This window comes from Oryctolagus cuniculus, chromosome 8 (assembly GCF_964237555.1).
Source record: "Oryctolagus cuniculus chromosome 8, mOryCun1.1, whole genome shotgun sequence".
NCBI lineage: Eukaryota > Metazoa > Chordata > Mammalia > Lagomorpha > Leporidae > Oryctolagus > Oryctolagus cuniculus.
Window position 1 is genome coordinate 42,794,241 of NC_091439.1, and position 23,427 is coordinate 42,817,667.

At 40.7% G+C, this 23,427-nt stretch overlaps 1 protein-coding gene across 5 annotated transcripts in view; it reads left to right on the forward strand.

Moving 5' to 3' along the window:
• Positions 1–23,427, forward strand: part of TRPC3 (transient receptor potential cation channel subfamily C member 3) — a 90,801-nt gene that overhangs the window by 52,564 nt on the left and 14,810 nt on the right. For 2 of the 5 annotated variants that reach the window (XM_051819838.2, XM_017347554.3), the window contains 7 exons: positions 25–241; positions 2,525–2,758; positions 6,584–6,848; positions 9,939–10,134; positions 11,716–11,925; positions 13,250–13,297; positions 15,113–15,196. In XM_051819838.2, the coding sequence (XP_051675798.1) occupies positions 25–241; positions 2,525–2,758; positions 6,584–6,848; positions 9,939–10,134; positions 11,716–11,925; positions 13,250–13,297; positions 15,113–15,196 (1,254 nt within the window). The remainder of the gene's footprint in view (positions 1–24; positions 242–2,524; positions 2,759–6,583; positions 6,849–9,938; positions 10,135–11,715; positions 11,926–13,249; positions 13,298–15,112; positions 15,197–23,427) is intronic. The other 3 variants (XM_051819839.2, XM_002717256.5, XM_051819837.2) reach the window with 2 other exon arrangements.

Below are 23,427 nucleotides of genomic sequence, written 5' to 3' on the forward strand. Positions count from 1 at the left end.
CTTTCTTTCTTTGTCTCATTATAGCTGGGGAAAATTCTGCGAAGCCCTTTTATGAAGTTTGTGGCACATGCTGCTTCTTTCATCATCTTCCTGGGCCTGCTTGTGTTCAATGCCTCAGACAGGTTTGAAGGCATCACCACGCTGCCAAATATCACCGTCATTGACTACCCCAAACAGATCTTCCGGGTAAAAACCACCCAGTTCACATGGACTGAAATGCTCATTATGGTCTGGGTTCTTGGTAAGCTCGCTCTTCTAAGTGACCAGAAATAATTATATAAATGATCATATTGTCTGTGAAAAGTATTGTTACACCTTATATGGTGACAACATCACTACTGGAAGATATGACCAAATTGATTTTGTTTCAGTAAGCAAAGCTAATAATTTGATAGCTAGATAATGCTAAATGGTATCTCTTAACACTAAATACAACTTTTATGAGTAACACGAACCTAAATTTCAGTGACTGAACAAAATGTAAGTTTTTAAATGTGACTCTCTTTGATGATAGATGATTTAATTGAAATGCTTGTGAAATAACCTAGTGGCTGTTAACCGGTACATGAAGAACTCTTATCTTGCTTTGTTTTCAGAGATTTTTGGAGAGTTGTTTTTTGTGTGTGTGTGTATGTGTGGAGGGTGGGGGGAGGTTCCAGAGTTCCATTTCCATGTTACTTCACCTCACAATAACCTCTCTTGAATAGCTGTGTTAAAGTAAGCATTTTAAGTCAATGTGAGAAAAACAAAACTTATTTTTTGCTGCATCCTCATAAGTGGAAGTGGAACTCGTTTGTCTTTTGGTTACTAATCCAATATCATTTTCTGATTGTTTCATCCAATGTGTTTCCTGGCCTGTGTTCATTTCTGCAATCTATGCATTAGCTCTCCTCTTCTTTTACTCCTGTGGTTTCAACCTAGGTCAAGCAATTATATTACAAATTTTATTTTAGACCATTTCTTTAAAAAAAATTCCACCATACAGGCAGGACAGTTTGTTAAACTGGAGTGTTTTCTCCTCTTTTTCCAGAATTGCATTTCCTTTTTTTTCCATTTTTCTCCAGACCTCTGGAAGGTACTGAGGTTCTCATCCCAAAGAGCAACCAAGGAATGCAGACACTTTTTTAAAAAAGATTTATTTATTGTTATTTGAGAGGCGAGTTACAGACAGGGAGAGTGAGAGACTCAGAGAGAGAGAGAGAGAGAGAGAGAGAGAGTCCATCCACTGCTTTACTCCCCAAATGGCTGCAATAGCCAGAGCTGGGCTAATCCAAAGCAGAGAGCCAGGAGCTTCCTCCAGGTCTCCCATGTAGATGCAAGGGCCCAAGCACTTGGGCCATTTTCCACCGCTTTCCCAGGCTATTAGCAGAGAACTGGATTGGAAGTGGAGCAGCTGGGACTTGAACGGGCTCCCGTATGGGATGCCGGTGCCACAGGTGGAGGCTTAGCCTACCACATCACAGCGCTGGCCCCCAGAATGGCATTTTCTGTTTCCAGTTTCTTCCTAATGCTCCAGAACCTCCTAGTTAAAGGTTTCCTCTTTCCCGAATGATGTGCCTCACCTCCCCACAGGAAGAGGAAATGAGGAGAGAGGGCAGCAAATGATGGGAGTGCTTCCAGATGAGTAGGAAGCGGTTCTTACTATACAGTCAGGGTGTCACTTGGCAGCATGTATCTCTAAGAATTACCAGCGCCTGATAATTAACCTTTGTGATTTTGGGAGGACACCTAATCTCCTCTGCTCTGAAAGTCTTTTTTTTTTTTTTTTTTTTTTTTTTTTTTTTGGACAGGCAGAGTGGACAGAGAGAGAGAGAGACAGAGAGAAAGGCAGAGAGAAAGGTCTTCCTTTGCCGTTGGTTCACCCTCCAATGGCCACCGCAGCCAGCGCACCACGCTGATCTGAAGGCAGGAGTCAGGTGCTTCTCCTGGTCTCCCATGGGGTGCAGGGCCCAAGCACTTGGGCCATCCTCCACTGCACCCCCGGGGCCATAACAGAGAGCTGGCCTGGAAGAGGGGCAACCGGGACAGAATCTGGCGCCCCGATCGAGACTAGAACCCGGTGTGCCAGCGCCGCAAGGCGGAGGATTAGCCTATTGAGCCGCGGCGCCGGCTCTAAAAGTCTTATGGGGAAAAAAATCCTTTGACCTGAAGAGCCTTCCTTGCTTAATTCCTTCCTTCTCTCCTGCCCCCAACACACCTCACCCCCTGCACCCCAATGAATGAGGTTTCTAGTCCCCTAAGTGGGTTTCTCCTAATTTTAATTTAGTGGGTGAATCATTCCCCCAGTGGGAGCTTCTTCCATTTCTCCTCTTTCTCTCTATCTTCTTTTTGTCCTCCTTGTCTCTCTCTTTTCACCCTGTCGTCTTCCATTTAACTGCCTATGCCTCCATGACCCCACAGTCAGCCAGTGTCTAGTACAGCCCTGTGGGGCATTTTATAGACGTGTCCTGATGGTGGGCTAAGTAAAAGCATCTCAGTCTGGGCTGTGAGGTCTCACCAGCACCCTCGGTGTGTGTCGCAACAGGGATGATGTGGTCTGAGTGCAAAGAGCTGTGGCTGGAAGGACCGAGGGAGTACATTTTGCAGTTGTGGAACGTGCTCGACTTTGGGATGCTCTCCATTTTCATTGCTGCATTCACGGCCAGGTTTCTAGCTTTCCTTCAGGCGACAAAAGCACAGCAGTATGTGGACAGCTACGTCCAGGAGAGCGACCTCAGTGAAGTTACCCTCCCGCCAGAGATACAGTATTTCACCTATGGTAAGTTGCTGGCTGCAGGGTTTGCTTATGTTTCTGGAAGGGTCTTGGTGCCATGTTTTTGGAGGAAATGCAGTTAAGATCAATGTAGTCTCTCCCTACTGCAGAGGATAGGATCCAAGACCACCAGCGGATGCCTGAAACTGTGGATGGTACCAAACTGAATGTACTATGTTGTTTCCTAGGCATACACACCTATGATGAAGTTTAATGTTTAAATTAGGTATAGTAAGAAATTAATAGTCCTAACCAATAATAAATTAAGTATAGCAGTGTACAGTAATAAAAGTGCCAGCATCACTACTATTTTCTTTTCCTTTTTTTTTTTTTTTTTTTTTTTTTTGGACAGGCAGAGTGGACAGTGAGAGAGAGAGACAGGGAGAAAGGTCTTCCTTTTTTCCGTTTGTTCACCCCCAATGGCCGCTGCGGCCGGCGTGCTGCAGCAGGCACACCGCGCTGATCCGAAGCCAGGAGCCAGGTGCCTCTCCTGGTCTCCCATGCGGGTTCAGGGCCCAAGGACTTGGGCCATCCTCCACTGCACTATTTTAAAGGTAGAGTTACAGAGCAAAAGAGGAAGAGACAGAGATGAAGAGAGATATCTTCCACCCATTAGTCCACTTCCAAAATGACCACAGTGGCCAGGGTTGGGCCAGGACAAAAGCCAGAAGCTAGGAGCTTCATCCAGGTCTCCCACATGGGTTCAGGGGCCCAAACACTGAGGCCATCTTCTGCTGCTTTCCCAGGCACATAAACAGGGAGCTGGATCAAAAGTGGAGCGCTGGCCCCGCTGCGGCGCAAGGAGTTAACACCCTGGCCTGAAGCGCCGGCATCCCATATGGGTGCCAGTTCTAGTCCCGGCTGCTCCTCTTCCGATCCAGCTCTCTGCTATGGCCTGGGAGGGCAGTAGAGGATGGTCCAAGTCCTTGGGCCCCTGCACCTACGTGAGAAACCCGGAAGAGGCTCCTGGTTCCTGGTTTCAGATCGGCACAGGTCTGGCCATTGCAGCCAATTGGGGAGTGAACCATTGGATGGAGGACCTCTCTCTCTCTCTGCCTCTCTGTGTAACTGACTTTCAAATAAATAAATCTTAAAAAAAAAAAAAAAGTGGAGCAGCTAGGACTCAAGCCAGTGCCCATATGGGATGCCAACATTGCAGGCAGTACCTTAACTGAGTGCATCACTATGTCAGCCCTAGCATCACTGCTCTTGTGCTTTGGAGCCATTAGCCATTATTAAATAAAATAAGGGTTACTTGAACACAGGCACTGTGATACTGCAGCATTGTTCTGATAACCAAGATACCAAGTAACTAACAGGAGGGTAGCATATACAGACAGTGTGGTTATACTGGAGAAAGGCATGATTCACACCCCAGGAAGGATGGAGTTCTAAGGCATGGGATTTCATCACACAACCCAGAATAGCACATAGTTTAAAATGTAGGAATTGTTTACTTCTGGAATTTTCCATTTAATATTTTCAGATCATGGCTGACTGTGGAAAGTGTACCTGCAGGTAAGGTGGGATTGTTGTGTGTTTAGTGTGAAAGTAGTGTTGAATGCTTATGAACAGTAGATAGAGAATGAGCTTCAGAGCTCTACCAAAGTGGCTCATATCTAAACTATGATATGTACCTTTTTTCAAGGTAATTTGCTTCTGTGTGCCTTAGTTTTTGTGTCTATAAAAAGTGCAAATTTGGAGAAAATTATCTTTAAGACTAACAACATAATTACTCTTAGGGCAGGAGACTGTCTTAATTAGGGAGAAAAAATAGCTTGATAAACTGCTTAATGTGAAGGTGAGTCCCTAAGAGTGAGGGTTTGAAGAGAAAAGATAATGAAGGTCCTAACCTGCTCTGCAGGCTAAGTGAACATTAATTCAATAGAGACAGGAAGTAGGCACTAAAATGACCTTGAGAATGTGAGCTTTAGAGAACAGAAGCACTGGGGAGAATGTTGTGCTTTTCACATGGCATGCAATGAGGTTCATACCAAACTCTTCCAGATCATGAAGGGCAGGGAGACATGACTGACATCAGTGTGAATGGAGGCAGTGTGCCCAGAACAAACCAGTGTTAAGTATTATCAATTTCCCTTTCCTTGAGGACAAATTGAGAACTTGCAATTAGAAATGTTCACATAGTTGTAAATTTTTTTTTTTTACAAGCAGAGTGGACAGTGAGAGAGAGAGACAGAGAGAAAGTTCTTCCTTTTGCCGTTGGTTCACCCTCCAATGGCTGCCGCTGCCGGTGCGCTGCGGCCGGCGCACGGCGCTGATCCGATGGCAGGAGCCAGGTGCTTCTCCTGGTCTCCCATGGGGTGCAGGGCCCAAGCACTTGGGCCATCCTCCACTGCACTCCCTGGCCACAGCAGAGAGCTGGCCTGGAAGAGGGGCAACCGGAACAGAATCCGGCGCCCCGACTGGGACTAGAACCCGGTGTGCCGGCACCGCAAGGTGGAGGATTAGCCTAGTGAGCCATGGTGCCGGCCTGTAAAATCTTAAATCTGGAAAAGACATCAGAAATTATTCTCTAAGCCTTATTTTACAGGTTAGAATACTAAGGCACAGAGTTGAAAGGTGTCTGGTTGTGAAGAATCCCTGTAATTGTAATTAGGGCTTATGATGAGTATACACGGCATGCTGACATTCTAGTATAAGACTTGGCTTCCGCTCCAAAATATAAGATGTAAGTTTTGTACATTCTGAAATTTAAGCACATTACCTCTTCTTGTCAGCAAGCAAAGGTTTGTATATACCAGGAGATTCATCTGAATGAGAAAATGATCAGCATTTGCAATGAAAAGTTAGCTTAGGTTGTGATGTATCTCTTAGATTGTGATATATATGTATAGTGATATATTATATAAATTTGAATTTATTCATGTGCATTGAGTGACTGTTTTCTAGTGGGGAATATATGAGTTCAGGTATCCCTGCTTCCTAGATGTGAAGTTTGGATCAAGTTTTAACTTTCCTGAGTCTTGGATTCAACATCTCCAAAAAGACGATAATAACACACAGACTCCATAGTGTCATTGGAAGTAGTGTCCGACACATCTTAGACATGCAGTAAATGTTCATTTTTGTTGTTGTTGCAAATATCTATAATACATCCATTCTTTCAGGAATGACCGGTTTGTTCAAAGTTAACCACCTACCATTTCACTGGTCTGCCAGAGAAATGGGTCTGCTGCACACTTTGTAAGTGACCTTAAAAAGGTTGTTAGGGTTGCTTGTTCAGAATTAATGTCCAAAATTTTTATAATTAAGTGGCATTTTCCATCTTCCAGGAACAAATTATGGTACTCAGATATCACATGGTCAGCACTGCTGTGATCAGTTACATTTTCACTCCTCATCATTTGACATTTTACTTGCATAAACTATTTGATGAACGAATTTCCCTACATGATGTGGAAGAGAAGTTCTACTGAAGCTGTGCCTGTAGGATGACAAAATAATTGGTGGATAAATCTAATAAGTGAGAGAATAAATCAGTCCAGTCAGCTCTTTGTCATCCTGGATATGGCCTGTGTTTAATGAAGTGTTTTAACCTCTATCTTATCTTTTGTATTTTATTCTGTTTCTGCTCAACATGGAGTCAGCTTGGTACCTGTGAAGCAGGGTTTCCTTCATTGAGAGTAATACAAGATTTACGTTTCTGGTTGAACATGAAAAATAATGTTTGGACAGTTCATTAAATCTAGAGTAATGTCGATTGATAATAACCAGCTACCTACAAGACAGATCCTATTTAAGCTATTTACTTTGCATAGTTGGCAATGAATAGAAGGTTCCATTTTTAATCTTTTTCTCTCTCTTTTCTAGCTAGAGATAAATGGCTCCCTTCTGACCCTCAGATCATTTCTGAAGGCCTTTATGCCATAGCTGTTGTGCTCAGCTTCTCTCGGATCGCATACATCCTCCCTGCAAATGAGAGCTTTGGTCCCTTACAGATCTCTCTCGGAAGGACTGTGAAGGACATATTTAAGTTCATGGTCCTCTTTATTATGGTGTTTCTGGCTTTTATGATTGGCATGTTCATACTTTATTCTTACTACCTTGGGGCTAAAGTAAATCCTGCTTTTACCACGTAAGTAAAATATCTTATTAAAAAGGTGTGATGAAGAGAAATTCTAATAAGTTTAGATGAAAAATGTCAATGATTGTAATATAGATTTTTTAAGAGCAGAAAGAACTCACTAGAAACAGTGCTTCTGTGTGACTGTGTTACCCTGAAGGCCCATCTCATTCTGCTTAGAGTTTGCCCTCAAAATGGATCAGAATTTGGAAAAATCAGATCAGACGGGCTACTTTAAGAGAATGGGAATGCAGATTTCTAAATCTTATCGTGTATATAACATTAAATGCAGTTTCATCATTTTGTAACCAGTACTACTATTTCTAAAAGGAAACATCGGCTTTTATTTCCAGGTATTCACTCACCAGTACAGGATGCAGAATACAGTACTGCATATAGTTAACTGTTTCGCAGTCCCCTAGAAAGGTGATAACATTTCCTCCATCTGGTCATGGTGGTTTCTGCACTGAAGGCTCACCTCCTCCACAAAGTATTCTCCAGTTAGACTCCGTACATGGTTGTCCCTTCCCGGGTCCTCAGCCTGGAGATGTGCAGACTGTGAGGTCCTTCCTCACCCAGTGATGTTTGGTTGTCCTGACGATGGGGCCCTCCCTCAGTCCTTCCAGGTGTGGGTGTTGTAAAGCATCCCTTGGTTACTCTCCCCTTGTCGCCTGTAATGCCACAACTGGAAACAAGTGACACATTCAATAAGACTCAAGCAGCATATCAAGCCTTGGCTGGCACCTAAATTGTTCTGAAGTGAATTTTTTAAATACTTAATATAGAACAAGTCTTAGAAGTAAAAGAGACCTGAAACTCTCTTTATTGTTGCGAAAAAAAAAAAATCTGTTTGAACCCAGGTGGAAAAAGACAGACATCCTGAACACTCTGCCACCCCTGCCTTTCCTCCTTTAACTCTATAACTCGTGTTAACCATTATGGTTTCTTCACCGTTTTAACTGGGGATGTGGCAACCTGATGTAGTAGAAAGAACATAGGTCCAGAAAGCAGGCAAACCTGGATTTGAATTCAATCTGCACGGTTTTCCAGTTCAGGCCTTTGGTTAAGTTACTGAACATTTCTCCGTGTCGGTTTCCTTATTTTTAAAATAAGCACAACAAGGTTTAAATAAGGTCATCGTGAGGATTATGTAAGGCAAGTTATATAAAGCCTTGGGCCCACAGTGGGGCTCAGAACTGCCAGTGTCTCTTCTGTTCTCCTATCCCCTTCCCTACACAGCCACTCCATGTAGGTGTGAACAGAGGTTAGGGGCAGGACGATCTGTAGACGAACAAGGGGAAGGAGCAGAAGTTTTGTGACAGGGTTAAATAAATGACAGGAACCAGGAGGTTGTAATTTTTCATAGTCTCCCATCAGCATCTATGCTGCGAGTATTACATCATACAATTAGATGTTCCATAATAGTAATGATAGGAATGGAAACTTTTCTATTCAATTCTCTTCTCCCGGGGTCTGGCAATGTTTCTAGAACATACCAGATACTCTATAAATATGTGTTGAATGGATGAATGAATAAGTAAACTAGTACTTAAACCAATAAATCTAAAGAATTTTGTTGTTTGGAATCTATGATGAGAAGTCAAAAACAGTCTTTTCCATACATCTTTTTCTAGATAAAGGAGTTATTTTTGAACCCTTCATAAAATGCTACGTGTATAACTGTTTAGTTTAGGGACTGTTCAGTCAGGCACAGATCAGTGATGACAACTCAGTTGTATGACAAAATTTAGTAAATACATGGTGCCAAAAATTATTTAAGGGACAAAAGTCTGGTGAGGGCCCAAGTGCTTGATTATTAAGGTGGAGTAATAAGTAGACTACATAAATCAAGGGGAAATGATAGCAATCTTCCATTCTGTTGTCTGCTTTTCAGTACCAATTAAGCTCAGAGTTATTTTAAGTAGATAACATAACTGACCCTCAGTGTCTGTATTCACATTTGCTATTCAGCCAACTGTGGATCAAAAATATTGGGTAAAAAAAAATTGCATCTGTATTGGGTATGTATCAACTTTTTTCTTGTCATTATTCCCCCAAAAATAATAATGCATAGCAATTGCGTTGTATTAAGTATTATAAGTAACCTAGAGATGACTCAAAGTATGCAAGAGGATGTGCATACTTTGTATGCAAATTTTGTGCTATGTTACGCAAGGGACTTGAGCACTGTGTATTTTGGTATCTGTGGGAGTCTTAGAAGTCCAGGGTCAGCCAGGGGTGACTGACCAAGGGATGACTATCTATTCTTGTGACCAAAAATTCCAATAGAGAGGTAGCTACAGCACAGAGCCTGTGCCCCTCCCTACACATGGTCCCCAGTCTCTTAGTTCTCATCTGTCCCCAGAGAAAATGGCTTTTTTTGTGTACTCTCAGGGGCATTTTTTTTTACATAAACAGAATGTAAGGATTTGTGTACCCCTTTTTTGTTGAAGTGGTAGAATATTTCGTGCATACTATATCTTATATTTTTACTTAATCTTGTATTTCATTTTATAAAAACTCCTGAAGACTGGTCTGTTTCATCCACACCCCCTGTCTCCGCCCTCAATGGTTGCATAGCATCCTATAGTATGGATGTACCAGAATTATCTAGCTGCTTCCTACTGATGGCTCTCTACATTGTTTTCATTCTATTTACAAATAATTTCACTGCAACTGGTGCTACAAGAAATATGTACTACAAGAAATACATACTTCTTTAAAGTGAATATATAACTTTAATTCCAACCCTAATCTACTCCAGAGAGCCAGATTTCAGTTTGTAAGCCACCTACAAAAATCAAACCACATACTTGCATCTTAGATGAAAGGAATGAGTATTGTGACATGACTTCAGCTTTCTCCTGCCGAGTTCAGAAAATTTTCACTTGATGATAACATCAGAAAAGCTGGGCATTGGTCCCATTTCATCACCAGTTCCTGAAAACCTGGGAGAATTAACTTCTGTTAAATATCATAACAAGATAATTCTACCTTTAGAGTTTACTGTGATGGCATTTTATATCTGTATAATATCAGATTCTAACTTGCTTTTACTTGTGACTTTTTAATGACTTACTGCGTACCTTATTTTTTCAACAGTGTGGAAGAAAGTTTTAAGACGTTGTTTTGGTCAATATTTGGGTTGTCTGAAGTGACTTCTGTTGTGCTCAAATACGATCACAAATTCATAGAGAATATCGGATATGTTCTTTATGGAATATACAATGTAACTATGGTGGTTGTTTTACTCAACATGCTAATTGCTATGATTAATAGCTCCTATCAAGAAATTGAGGTAAGCCTGTCTCCTTGACAACCCATTCTGATCGCATGCCGTGTCTACCTCGGTGCCCTGTGGCAGAGCTCTGGCCCACGTAACAAATGGGCTCCACTCTAAGCAGCTTGGACCCTGCCCGTGTTTTCCACCTGCAGCAGTCACACACTTTCCAGTGTCTTCTAGCAACATAGCAGAGGTCTCATGAATTTGCCACCACTCTGCCTTCCTCCAGGGTGTGTTCAGAAGTTTTGAACTTATTAGCTAGAAGTATGGGCCACTGGGAAATTATTCTCTCCTAGGTTAGCGCCCACCATTCTTCCCGGTGAAAGAATCTCTAGATACCTGGCACACACTGAGAATGTTCTTTAACAAGTTAGAATTTTTAGTGTTCTAGCAATCACTTTCCTTTTGGTTTTGTGGGCTTAGTTTGATGCTATTCTTCATCACTGTGTATATATTTTATCTCCTCCAGTTTAGTGTGCGATGCCTTCTTAGTGCATTGCTGTTTGTTAACTCCATCCAATCTGTATGAGTGTTTTAGAAACTCAGTGCTCTCAAAGCACAAGTTAGTTCCTCCACGCATGAGAACTCCGGTACTCTGAAGGCTGCTAGGGGTGGTAATGGTGGTCTGGGCTGTGTGACCTGAGTGAGCCAGCTTCCACCACTTGGAGACCACCCCCCCACCCCCAATTTCTCCTATTGTTTAGGATGGCCATGCCCATAACCACACGGCTACACTAAGAATGGAAGGAGATATGGGACAGCTCCAGGCTACTGAGGGATTCATGTGACAATTTGAGGACACGTGGCAGACACATAAACTTCAAAAAGCCATTCATCTTTCTTTCCTTTGCCCTTGAAGTGTCCTACACTGTATCTGCAGCCTGACTTGGATGGGTCCTGGGAGGAGGGAGGGTGGGTGGAGTGTGGAACCATAACTGAATATACAGAATTGTCGGAGTTGGGGATGAGAGGGGAATAAACCTCTTCATCCTTTCTTGGCCCTGAATTTTTCTTGTCTTTTTGCTTTGTTTTTGGTCGGGGGACAGGAAAATCTGGTTAAATTTCAGTGGGTACAGAATCACCTATTTCTTTTTTTTTTTAACTTTTATTTAATGAACATAAATTTCCAAAGTACAGCTTATGGATTACAATAGCTTCCCCCCCCATAACTTCCCTCCCACCCACAACACTCCCCTCTCCCACTCCCTCTCCCCTTCCATTCACATCAAGATTCATTTTCAATTCTCTTTATATACAGAAGATCAATTTAGCATATATTAAGTAAAGATTTCAACAGTTTGCACTCACACAGAAACACAAAGTATAAAATACTATTTGAGTACTAGTTATAGCATTAATTAAACACCTAAGAATAGTTTTAAGTAGAACATAAAAAATACTAAAAGGGTAAAGTATTAAGTTCTTTTTTTTGTTTGTTATATATAATGTGTTTTACTATGAAACTTAATGTGTTTTACTAGAATCACCTATTTCAAAAACAAATTTAGATACATTGTAATAACCTATGTTATCAGTTTCTGGAATATTTAATTTTTAATTTAAAATAGTTACATCTTTTCTCTTTTTGTGATTTAGGATGACAGTGACGTAGAGTGGAAGTTTGCCCGTTCAAAACTTTGGTTGTCTTATTTTGATGATGGGAAAACATTACCTCCACCTTTCAGTCTAGTTCCTAGTCCAAAATCATTTGTTTATTTCATCATGCGAATCATTAACTTTTCTAAATGCAGAAGGAGAAGGCTACAGAAGGATCTAGAAATGGGAATCGGTAACTCCAAATCCAGGGTAGGTATCAGAAACTTACCAAGACCTTAAAATAGATATTTTTTCTCTTTCTCCTTGTTTTTAGATTTTGTTCAATAATTTTTATGTGTGAACCTAGAAGATGCTGAAAGTAACCATCCATTCCATAGCTTTTCATAGACTAATACTTGATAACTGCATAACGTTTCAAGAAGTCACTTAGTCTATGCCCAGCTTCTGGTCAGAACTTCTTGTAAAGTACCTGGTTGAAAAAAACAAAAAACAAAAAACCTCTTTTAACGTTTTAAAAGTAAAAAAAAAAAAAAAATTATCATCAGTAAACACTTCATCTTTGTGTGTTCCATGCTTCTCAACTGTTATTCTGAGGTTAAATTGCTTTAACCTCAGATTTCCTCTTGGTATATGTGTCCACCACCACCATGTTCTTTTTTTTTTTTTTTGTAGAGATCCTTTGCTGTGCTAAGTAATATTTTTTACTTTAGTATCATAGAATAGATATAAGCCCGAGAGCATCTTCAAGTAATCATAAGTACCTCATTTTTAGCTCAAATGGTTTGCCCTTGAGTTGTCCAAGTTGAATCGTAGTTTAACAAAGAAGATAAGTTTCAGCATGGCACTCTAATTCCATGCAGTTAATTTTCAGAGATAGAATTGGCAGAAAAGCCTAAATTACGGGTAAACCGCACATTACATCTTAAGGTACAAAGCAGGCAGACAGGAGCAAATGGTTTTTGCCTAAACTTGAGGAAATGGTCTGTAGCTGCAGTACCCTAGGAGCCCACAAAACGTCAATGTTTCTCCATAAAATACAGGATCTCCTGAGCACAGGTGGATGTTTTTTCTTTGTTGAAGCTGGAGGAAAGGGCTGAGTTCAATTTAATTTCTTTATATATATATATATATATATACACACACACACACACACATATATATATACACCTATATATATATATATATATATATATATATGAGCTTCCAATATTTGTGATAACCCTGGACATTTATCCTTTATGAAAGTGAACTTTCAAATCTTTTTTAAAAAAGTATTTGACCTGGATGTGGGCCCTTAATGCTATTCAGTTACAAGGCAGTGACTGGCTGTGACATCCTGTGATTTAACATATGTATACAGTGAGAAGCAGTATAATATAAGGAAGAGTCTTTGTGTTAGACCTGGATTTGAACTCTGCTTCATAAAACTCAAAAGCAAGTATTGCAGGTAAATCATTCACCACTCTGAGCTTTAATTGAGCTAAAAAAGAAAACTTTGCAGGTTATTGTGAGGATTATATGAGATGTCAAAGTTCCAACCTCAACAAATATCAGTACCCTTCCTTATTCACAGTTTACAAAGTGCTTTGCTGTTCATTTGAACCTCATGCAACACTGTGAGGTAGGTATGACCATTCTTCCCATTTTATAGGTAAAGTGACTGAAGCCATTTAAAGAACTCATTTATGTGGGGTCTCATGAGCTAACTAGTGTGTTAGGGTGGGTGTGGAAGTCAAGTTTTGGCCTCAGATTCCCAGCTGTCTCTATGGAAGTTGGCTGCCTGTTCAGCTGACTTAGTCTAGGCTTGGTTCCTGCCCCTTTCCTCCCAACCAGGTACCTAGCCTCTTTAAGGGACCAGGTTGTAATTATCATCCTGGGCAGCTCCTGCTAATGGGAAATTAATTTTTCTTTTCTTCTTCTTTTTTTTTTTTTTTTCCAGAAAGGATTCTGTTCTTGGATTTCTTAACTGAGGCTTTAGTATTAAAAAGGAAGCTTCTCCAATGTGGGGGTTTTCAGTTCTTGCACTTCATGGAATACACCCAGAATTTTCTTCCTGCAGGGAGCAGAGGTAGAAGGGGACATTAGGTAGGAGACACTAAAACTCCAGCTGGGATGAGCACATCCAGGTGGCTTGTGGCTACCTAGCGCCCTCTAGAGGGAACACAGCTTGTTTGCCAGAGCAATAGGGAGATTCTGTTAGAGGTGTTCTGTGTTGGGTCCCCCTGGCGCTTGTGTCACACCCTTGACCCGGAGGAATAGCATTTCTCAGAGATGATACTAACAATGGAAGTTGAGCATGGGCCTCCCAGGAGTGTGCTCCTTGGGTCCTGGTTAGAAATTGCCATTTTATTTTTTTAATAAAATTGTACATAGAGCTATTTAAGTCTTTTTAATGTTATTCATATTCATAGAACCACTCTATGTAGACTGAATGTAGTGAAAATTTGGAGAAATTACATTTTTTCTGTTTTTCTTTTTTAGAAAAGAGAAAGGAGCCTCAAGAAATCTTCCCTGCTAACCTATACTAACTGGGAGTCAGCAGCCAGCACTGACCTCCAGTGGCAAATGGGAGAATTTGCTCAGTTAGCCAGGGTTTTGGAGAACAAGAGCAAAATTAGGAGGGTCCATGCCTACCAGTGCCACTCTCTTCCTCCCTAGCATCCCATACCTTCCTCAATTGTAACGGTGGGGAGTCAGGTGGCAGAGTGAATACACTTTTTGGGGTGTGGGCTCCTGCCTTGGAGTAACACCTTGCAGATGGCAGTTTGCCTGGTCTTACTTGCAAGTCTTACTCATACATCTACTTGAAGCATAGCCAATACCTTTGGGCTTCTCTTGCTTTACATTCCTGCCCATTTAAATGCTAAACCATTAATAAGAAAAAGAAAGTAAAAACCGAAATGAAATTTCCTTAGCCCAATTCTCACCAAAGCTGTGAACTTGACTCAAAATCAGGCCAAGATGCTTGGGAAGATGTGTTATTTTGGCTAACATTTTAAGGCTGCAAAACACTAAATAATATCATCTGAAATGTAATATGTGTCTGTTCAAATTTAAGGGAGGCTCTTGGCCTCAGGAACTACCCTAATGCTTTTATGGAACTTTGCCTTTTAAATGCCATGAGCACATTTTTATAAAGTATACAAGGCCCTCAGAGAAAATTACGTCTAGTATGAACCAACATTTTAAAACATGCTTTCAGTTAAACAGTTCTGTTACAGTACATCTTGCCAACATTTTGATGAATGAGGGCATGTTGCTCACATTAATTTTTACCTTCAAAAATACATTAACTCACTTAGGAAACCCAACTTCCACAAAATGTTTCTTGGAAATGTTGACTCCAGAAATGTTATCAAGGCAAATAAAATAGATTATATTTTTTATTCCAAATAAATGTATTCTAATTTACTAGGTTAATTGTATTCTTTCCTAGTTAAACCTCTTCACTCAGTCTAACTCAAGAGTTTTTGAATCACACAGTTTTAACAGCATTCTCAACCAGCCAACACGTTATCAGGTAAGCATTCATTAGACATACCTTTTTCTCTGTATGAGATTCCATATATGTCTTTGTGTGCGTGTATGTGCGTAGTAAGTAAAATTGTATCATTCAAATGTACTACAAGGCTATTATAGAACAGAGAAAATAGTATGTTAGTTGGAGGAGACTTTAGAAATCAGAGTCCAGGACCGGCACTGTGGCACAGTGGGCAAAGCCACTGTCTGCAATGCTGGCATCTCATATGGGCACTGGTTTGAGTCCCAGCTGCTCCTCTTACAATTCCAGCTCTCTGTCTTGGCCTGGAAAAGCGGTAGAAGATGGCCCAAGTGCTTGGGCCCCTGCATCCGTGTGGGAGACTGGATCAGCCCAGCTGCAACCATTGCAGCCATTTGGGGAGAGAACCAGTGTATAGAAGACTTCTCTGTCTCCTGCCTCTCTGTAAATCTGCCTTTCAAATAAATAAATAAATATTTAAAACAGAAAAAGAAATCAGAGTCCAAGTCCTTAGTTGTTTTTTTCTTTTTTCTAAACTGAGGGAGAAGAGTTTCTTTTGCAATATTGAAAGCAAACTGTTGGTACAATTTCCAAAGAAATGTTTCATGTACTTTGAACTGGAGAAAGCAGTAGATTAGAACAAATAATGCTATGACAGTTTGAAACCCTTCTCCATATTTTTCTTTCAGTTAATCCACATTTGAAATGATTATCTGACTATACTGTGTCATCAGTACATTAAAATATCTTGCGCACTTTGTTATTGAGTGTGACATACTATTCTCCAACTCGAAGTTATCGTCCTTTATTACCTGGTTGATCATTTTTGATCATCAGACCTTTAGATTTCTAATGTATATAAGGTCACAAGAATGAAGATCAAAGAATTTATAATGCATGATGATGTCAATTGATAGATATAGTCTTCTTTGTACAATTTTCTTGGAAGTAGCAAATGCTCTAAAATTGTTTAACACATTGATTTTCAAAGCACAACCATTAGTTTTATTTATTTGTCTGTTTGGTTTTGAATAGTCACTGACTGGCTTTATTTTCTATTCTATAAACTTCTAAAGGTGTCCTCAACTAGGTGAGCGTGGTATGGAATATTTTCCAACACCTCTTAAGTAATCTCAAATTTTAGGCTGTTCACTGTTTACAAGGTTATTTCTAAGTTGCAAACAACTCCCTCCATGGTTTTTTCCCCTGTGTTCCTCTGTTTGGGCTTGACTGCCATAATCCTATGGACAGAAAGGGCAAGGACGTTAAGGAGTTTTTTCCTTGCATCTGGATGAAGCTTTACTTTTTTTTTTTTTTAAGATTTATTTATTCATTTGAAAGAGATACAAAGAGAGAGATCTTCCATCCACTTGTTCACTCCCCAAATGGCACCCATGGCCAGGGCTGGGCCAGGCTGAAGCCAATAGCCAGGAGCTTCTTCTGAGTCTCCCACACGGGTGCAGGGACCCAAGGACTTGGGCCATCTTCTACTGCTTTCCCAGGTCATAGCAGAGAGCTGGATCAGAAGTGGAGCAGTCAGGACTTGAACCCGCGCCCATATGGGATGCCACAGCACTGGCCTTGTGTTTTTGTTTCTTTTTTTAAATCATGGATAAACTTGACCTTCTTTCTTTTTAATATTCTATATTCTCATGGCCTAATATACTTGTATGTTTGCTTTTATTGATGGCTGTTTGTTACCAATTAAGAGGAATCTTTCGGCCGGCGCTGCAGCTCAATAGGCTAATCCTCCACCTAGCGGCGCCAGCACACCGGGTTCTAGTCCCGGTCGGGACGCTGGATTCTGTTCCTGTTGCCCCTCTTTCAGGCCAGCTCTCTGCTGTGGCCCGGGAAGGCAGTGGAGGATGGCCCAAGTGCTTGGGTCCTGCACCCCATGGGAGACCAGGAGAAGCACCTGGCTCCTGCCTTCAGATCAGCGTGGTGCGCCGGCCGCAGCGCGCCAAGCCGTGGCGGCCATTGGAGAGTGAACCAACCGCAAAGGAAGACCTTTCTCCCTGTCTCTCTCTCTCACTATCCACTCTGCCTGTCAAAAAAAAAAAAAAAAAAAAAAAAAGACCCTTATTAAAAAAAAAAGAGGAATCTTTCATCTGTTGTGATATGAATTGAGAATTTTTTCATCAATTTGTTATACATCTTATTTTTATATTTTGGGTGGTTTGTTCCCACCCAGAGCTTTTTATTTTTGTGTAATCAACTTTTTTTTAAAAAGGATTTTTATGTATTTGTTTGAAAGGCAGAGTAATAGAGAGAGAAGGAGAAACAGGAAGATCTTCATCCTCTGGTTCATCCCCAAATGGCTGCAGCTGCTTGGGCTGGGTCAAGCCGAAGCCAGGACCCAGAAACTTCATTTGGGTCTCCCATGTGTGTGTAGGGACCCAAGGACTTAGGCCATCCTCCTCTGATCCATACAGAAGATAGCTTAAAGTAATGTGGGAAAATTTTATCTTTTCTTCCAGATGATTATACAGTTAGCTATGTTGAATAATTTGCTTTTTTCATTGTTTTGAAATATCACCTTTATCACTTAATAAATTCCTGTATGTAGTTTACTTCTAAGCTTTCCATTCTGTTCCACTGATCAATCTATTCATCCTGTAGAACCATGTTATTTTGATGATTATAGTTTAAAACAAACAAAAAAACGAACAAAAACACACAAACACACACACACGCACCTCCTTACTTCAGGATGCCTGTTTTACAGAATTTTCCTGGCTTCTGTATTTTATCTATGTCAATTTTAGAGTCAGCTTGTCTAGTTTACAAAATGCACTGTTTCGGTATTTTTATTATGTCTATTAATTTACACAGAATTGGTATCTTTATGATGTTATGTTTTCCTTTTTAAGAACAGGATACGCTTCCATTTATTCAGGTCCTCTTTTGTCTACTCATTTCATTTTAAAGTAGTCTTTGTATTGCTCATATTAATTAGGATTAATTTGGTGTAACACACACAAAACCACTAAGTGGCTAAAGGGAAACAAACTGATTTCTGTCTTATGTTACAAAGATAGGAGGTGGTCATTCCAGAGCTCCTAGTAGGATACTGACCTATGTCAAAGACCTAGGCCTTTTCTGTATTAGTCTCATGAGGGTGGTTCAGCGTGACATTGTCTTGTGACCCACTAAAACTCCTGGGGCTATGGCTCTTCTGGACTATGTTGAACTCTTTACCTAGAATAGAGTTAATCTTCGGTGTATAAAGTTAATTGAAAATGGATCATAGTAAAAAATAAGACTGGGAATAGGAGAGGGAGGAGAAAGAGGGGTGGGAATGTGGGTGGGAGGGCGAGAATTGTGGGAAGAATTACTGTGTTCTTAAAGTTGTAATTATGAAAGGCATGCAAACAAATAAAATTAATTAATTAATTAAAAATTATCTCTAAAGTTGCATGGAGGCTGGGAAAAAAGTTCTAATTTCAGTTAGCCATATGCCAGACCAAAAAACTGGGGAAGAGAAATGTTGGTCTCTGCTAAAGTAGATTGTATTATTTGTCTTGGTGCTTATCCTTTTTTTTTTTTTTTAGCAAGCTTTTAGTTAATAAATATAAATTTCATAGGTATAGCTTTTGGAATATATTTTTGGTTCTTCCCCCCCATACCCACCTTCCCACCCCCAAAACCATTCCACCTCCTACTCCCTCTCTCATCCCATTCTTCATTAAGATTCGTTTTTAATTATCTTTATATACAGAAGATCAACTCTATACTAAGTAAAGAGTTTAACAGTTTTTGTGGTGCTTATCTTAATGCCTTAAGTATAGTTACATCTTTCTAACTTGAATTGTTTGTTCCCAGTTTTATCTTCTGACCCTCCTGCTCTAAACTATTAGAAACTCAAAGTGCTTATTTTATCATTCACCATTGTTCCCCTTCCTGTCTCAGGTCCTGCTAGTTAAATCATTGAAACTTTAAGGAAGGAGGAGAATTCTTTTCCTCTACTCTTAGTTTAGTACCTGGGACTTGCAAATTAAAATAACAAAAGAGGGGCTGTCTCTGTTTTGCCTTTTCTCTCTGTTACTCTGCATTTGAAATAATCTTTAAAAAAAAAATAACAAGACAGGATGTAACAGGAGGGAAAGAGCAGAGCTTATGTATGCAAATGCACATATGTTTGGGAGAACTCAGTGATGATTATAATTTGGGGCCTGTACACAGACCTAACAAAGGGAGATAAAGTTGTGGAGAAGGAAGAGGACAAAGGAAAATGAATTGGGATCCCTAGGAGCAATAAATTGTGGGAAGGTAAATATATGGGAGAAATTAATGGAAGAGAAGAGTTATCTTAGTAAGTGCAGACCCATCATGGTGCCAGCTTTCTTCCCCAGTTTTCACTGGGGTTGTTTTCCTCCACCTGGTGTGAGAGAGGGAGAAGGCCTTCATAGAGGGAAATTTGTGTTCTACTTTTAGGGAGTTGGGGAGGGCAAAGAATTCTTTCTGTGTTTGCTGCTTCTCAGTTGTGCTAAGATCAAAATAATCTTTATGCCGAAGTGGCATATTTTATGATGGCGTGTTCTGATCCCTTGACCATGTTGTTAGGATTATAACTCACATTTGTTTTAGCTTAAGTCCCACAGTTAAACAGAATCAGTACTCACTGCCAGTCTTTTTGCCATAATTTTCCACTAATCTCTTTGTGAGTTTAAGTTTGTCTTCTGGGGCCAGCGCCATGGCTCACTTGGTTAACACTCAGCCTGCGGCACTGGCATCCCATATGGGAACCGGGTTCTAGTCCCGGTTGCTCCTCTTCCAGTCCAGCTCTCTGCTGCGGCCCAGATGGCAGTGGAGGATGGCCCAAGTGCTTGGGCCCTGCACCCGCATGGGAGACCAGGAAGAAGCACCTGGCTTCTGGCTTTGGATTGGCGCAGCACCAGCCGTAGTGGCCATTTGGGGGGGTAAACCAACAGAAGGAAGACCTTTCTCTCTGTCTCTCTTTCCCACTGTCTATAACTCTACCTGTCCAAAAAAAAAAAAAGTTTGTCATCTTGTAGGTTCTTCAAGAAGAGTTCACTGGAACTTTGTTCTTGGAGCTATTTCTGAACTAGTTTCTGTGTTCTGCATATTATGTGAATATAATAGCTATGAAATCCATAGGTGACACTTTATTCTAAAAACATGTTTGCAGACAGTGCTAAGCTGTCTAGCTGGAATGGAATGTCGACATGGTAGAGTTTGAGGTCAGTCTGTTTTCCTCATATAATTGACCTGAGGTTTTGATTTGACTACCCTAAGTTTTCTTTATCTTTTAAATTCAGTAACTTGCAAGTGATTGCTCTGTAGGTGGAACTGCATTAATTTTTCCTGGCACACAGCATGGCCTTTTAATCTGTACATTTAGCTTTTGCTTGTTTCTGAAAATTTTTATCTTGAAATATTTTTTCTGATCCATTATTCTTGGTCTCTTCCTCAAAGACACCAGTTGGGTGCCTGCTGAATTTTCTTTGGTGTCTCCCAAAACTACCATTTTGCCATTGTTCCCTTTGAATTTTTCATCCATTCTACTTTTACTCCTTTTTTCTCAGATTGTATTTTATTTCTATCTTCATTTGTGCTGCTTCTAATTTGCCTTTTATTTCTTTGATTTTTTTCCCTCTTCTTTTCTTGAAATATGCCAGCTTATATAACTTTTTCCTCTTTTTTTTTTTTTGCTCACCATGTTTTCCTTGATCCCTTTTTTAAAAAATTTGTATTTGTTCATTTTTATTTATTTGAGAGACAGAAAGTGATCTTTTGTCTGCTAGTTCTCTCCCCAAATGCCTGCCAATAGCCAGAGTTGGGCCAGGCTGAAGTCAGGAACCCAGAAATCCGTCCAAGTCTTCCATGTGGGTGGAAGGAATCCAAGTACTTGGGTCATCATCTGCTGTTCCCAAGTGTATTACCAGGGAGCTGGATGGAAAGCAAAAGCAAGACTAGACCCCAGGCACTCCCATGTGGGATGCCTGCATCCACCACAGGTGGTGGCTTAAGTCACTTTGCCATAATGTCCTGTTCTCTTTGACCTCTTTGTGGTCTTACTTCAAAGACATTTTTTTGCTTCATATGTTAAAGATAGTATTATGGTTTAAATAATGGTTTTATGTTGACTTGCTCAGCCTCTCAGAACCATGACAAAGTACTCAGGAAGGTTTGTTTTTAGCTCAGGGTTTCAGAAGTAAACAATCCAAGATTGGGTGGGCCCTATCAGTTGGGCCATCTGGTGAGACCAGAAGATGGCAACATGGGAGCATATGAGGATGAACAATTGCATGGTGAGCCAGGAAGCAGAGAGAGTGGTGAAACCTGACTCAGGTTTCTGATGGCATACCCCCAGTGACAATCTTTGTATGAGACCCCAACCCCAGTCACCATAATTGGGTTTCCACCCACTTTGTACCATTAACTTACACGACTTTGGGGTTGAACAATCACATGTGTCTAGAAGCCAGATCTTGTTCAAACCATAGTATATGTTTTCATCTGTTCTTTAACAGTGTATTTGTTAGCTTTCTCATGGTTCTGGAGGTATTTTGTTACTTTTCATAGTTCTGAAGCTGGAAGTCAAGATCCAGCTGCCAGGTGGGTACCTGCTCCTTGGATCATAGATAGCCATCTCTCACGAGTGTATAAGGTGTCCGGTGCGTAATGGATCTTCCCAGGCAGACGAATCGATTAATTCACAGGCTTTTATTGGGGTTCCGCTCCCGGGTGAGGTTCCCTGGTCCCAACAGAGCAACAGAGAGTGGGTGGGGGGTGGGGATGGGGGGTGGGAAAGTCGCGCCTCAGAGATTGGGAGAGCTCCTTTTATAGATTCAGGGCATGGGGGTTAAAGGTTGAGGTGGGTCTGATTCTCATTGGTTGACCTTTAGGCACCCGCAGGGACCTTGACAAGGACTTTCCATTCCCGGAAGTGTAGGCCTTCCTTCCCTGTGGATCCCAAAGCTATCAGAGTGTTTCTGTGCCCAAAACCAAAACAAAACAAAAAAGTGGAGTAGGGGCAAGAAAGCTATGGGGGTCCTTTATTAAAATACTAATCCCATTCATGAAGGCTCTACCCTCATGATTGTATCACCTCCTAATCCCTTCATATTTGCATTTAGGATTTTGACATGTGATTTGGGGATTAAAAAAAATAAAACAACTCTGGGAGTGGGTGGGCATTTGGTCTGGTGGTTAAGATGCCACTTGGAATGCCCTCATCCCCTATCGTGGTACCTGGGTTTGGGCCCCAGCTCCATTTCCTATACCAACGTCCTGCTTAGGTGCTCCCTGGAAGGCAGCAGCGATGGCTTAGATATGGGGGTCCGTGCTACTCACTCGGATACCTGGATGGAGTTCCTGACTCCTGGCTTGGACCTGGCTCCTGGCTTGGACCTGGCTCACCCCTGGCTTTTGCAGGCCATTTGGGGAATGAACCAGGAGGTGAAAATTTTTGTCTGTTTCTGTGTGTCTCTGTCTTTCAGATAAAATACAAATTAGTAAATAATCCTCTTAAATCTTAAAAAAATTCAATCCATGAGTAATAACAGCAGTTGTTTCATTTTTATGGAATTTTGTTTCATGAACTATGATTACCATAGATAAGACTTACCTTTAAAATATTCTAGGACTAAGTCTGCTGAATGGGAATTTTTCTCTCAAAAGGGTAACATCTGGAATTCACTAATTCTAGTGGTGCTATCACAACTCAGAACGTTTTTAGAACATTTTAAATAATCACTGTTACAAGGGTGGACCTGTGGCTCAGAGGCTAAGATGACACTTCGGATGCCTGTGCCTCCAGTTTTAGCTTCCTACTAATGTGTGCTCTGGGAGGCAGCAGACTTAAGTAGTTAGGTTCCTGCCACCCATGAGGGAGAGCTGGATTGTTTACAGATCCTGGCTTTAGCCAGGGCCAGTCCCAGCTATCGAGAGTATTTCGGGAGTAAACCAACGGGTGGACAATCTCTTTCCTTCTCTGCCTCTCTCTCTACCTTTCAAATAAATAAATAAAAACTAAAAGAAAAAAGTTTATATAAGTTGAATTAAATGGCACGCCTAAAAATACTTCTGTAGTTTTAAGCAAACAAAAATATTTCATTTTCATTATTTTATGGTTACTAAATTCAGTTAATTATCCATATTAATAATTTTTTTGAAAAATAATAAGGTTATTTTTAAAAAATAATCATATTCACCTTCAAAAAACACATGGCCTTAACCAATAGTGTCATCACTTTAAGTGTTTTATATGCAAATGAGTGTTTCCTCTA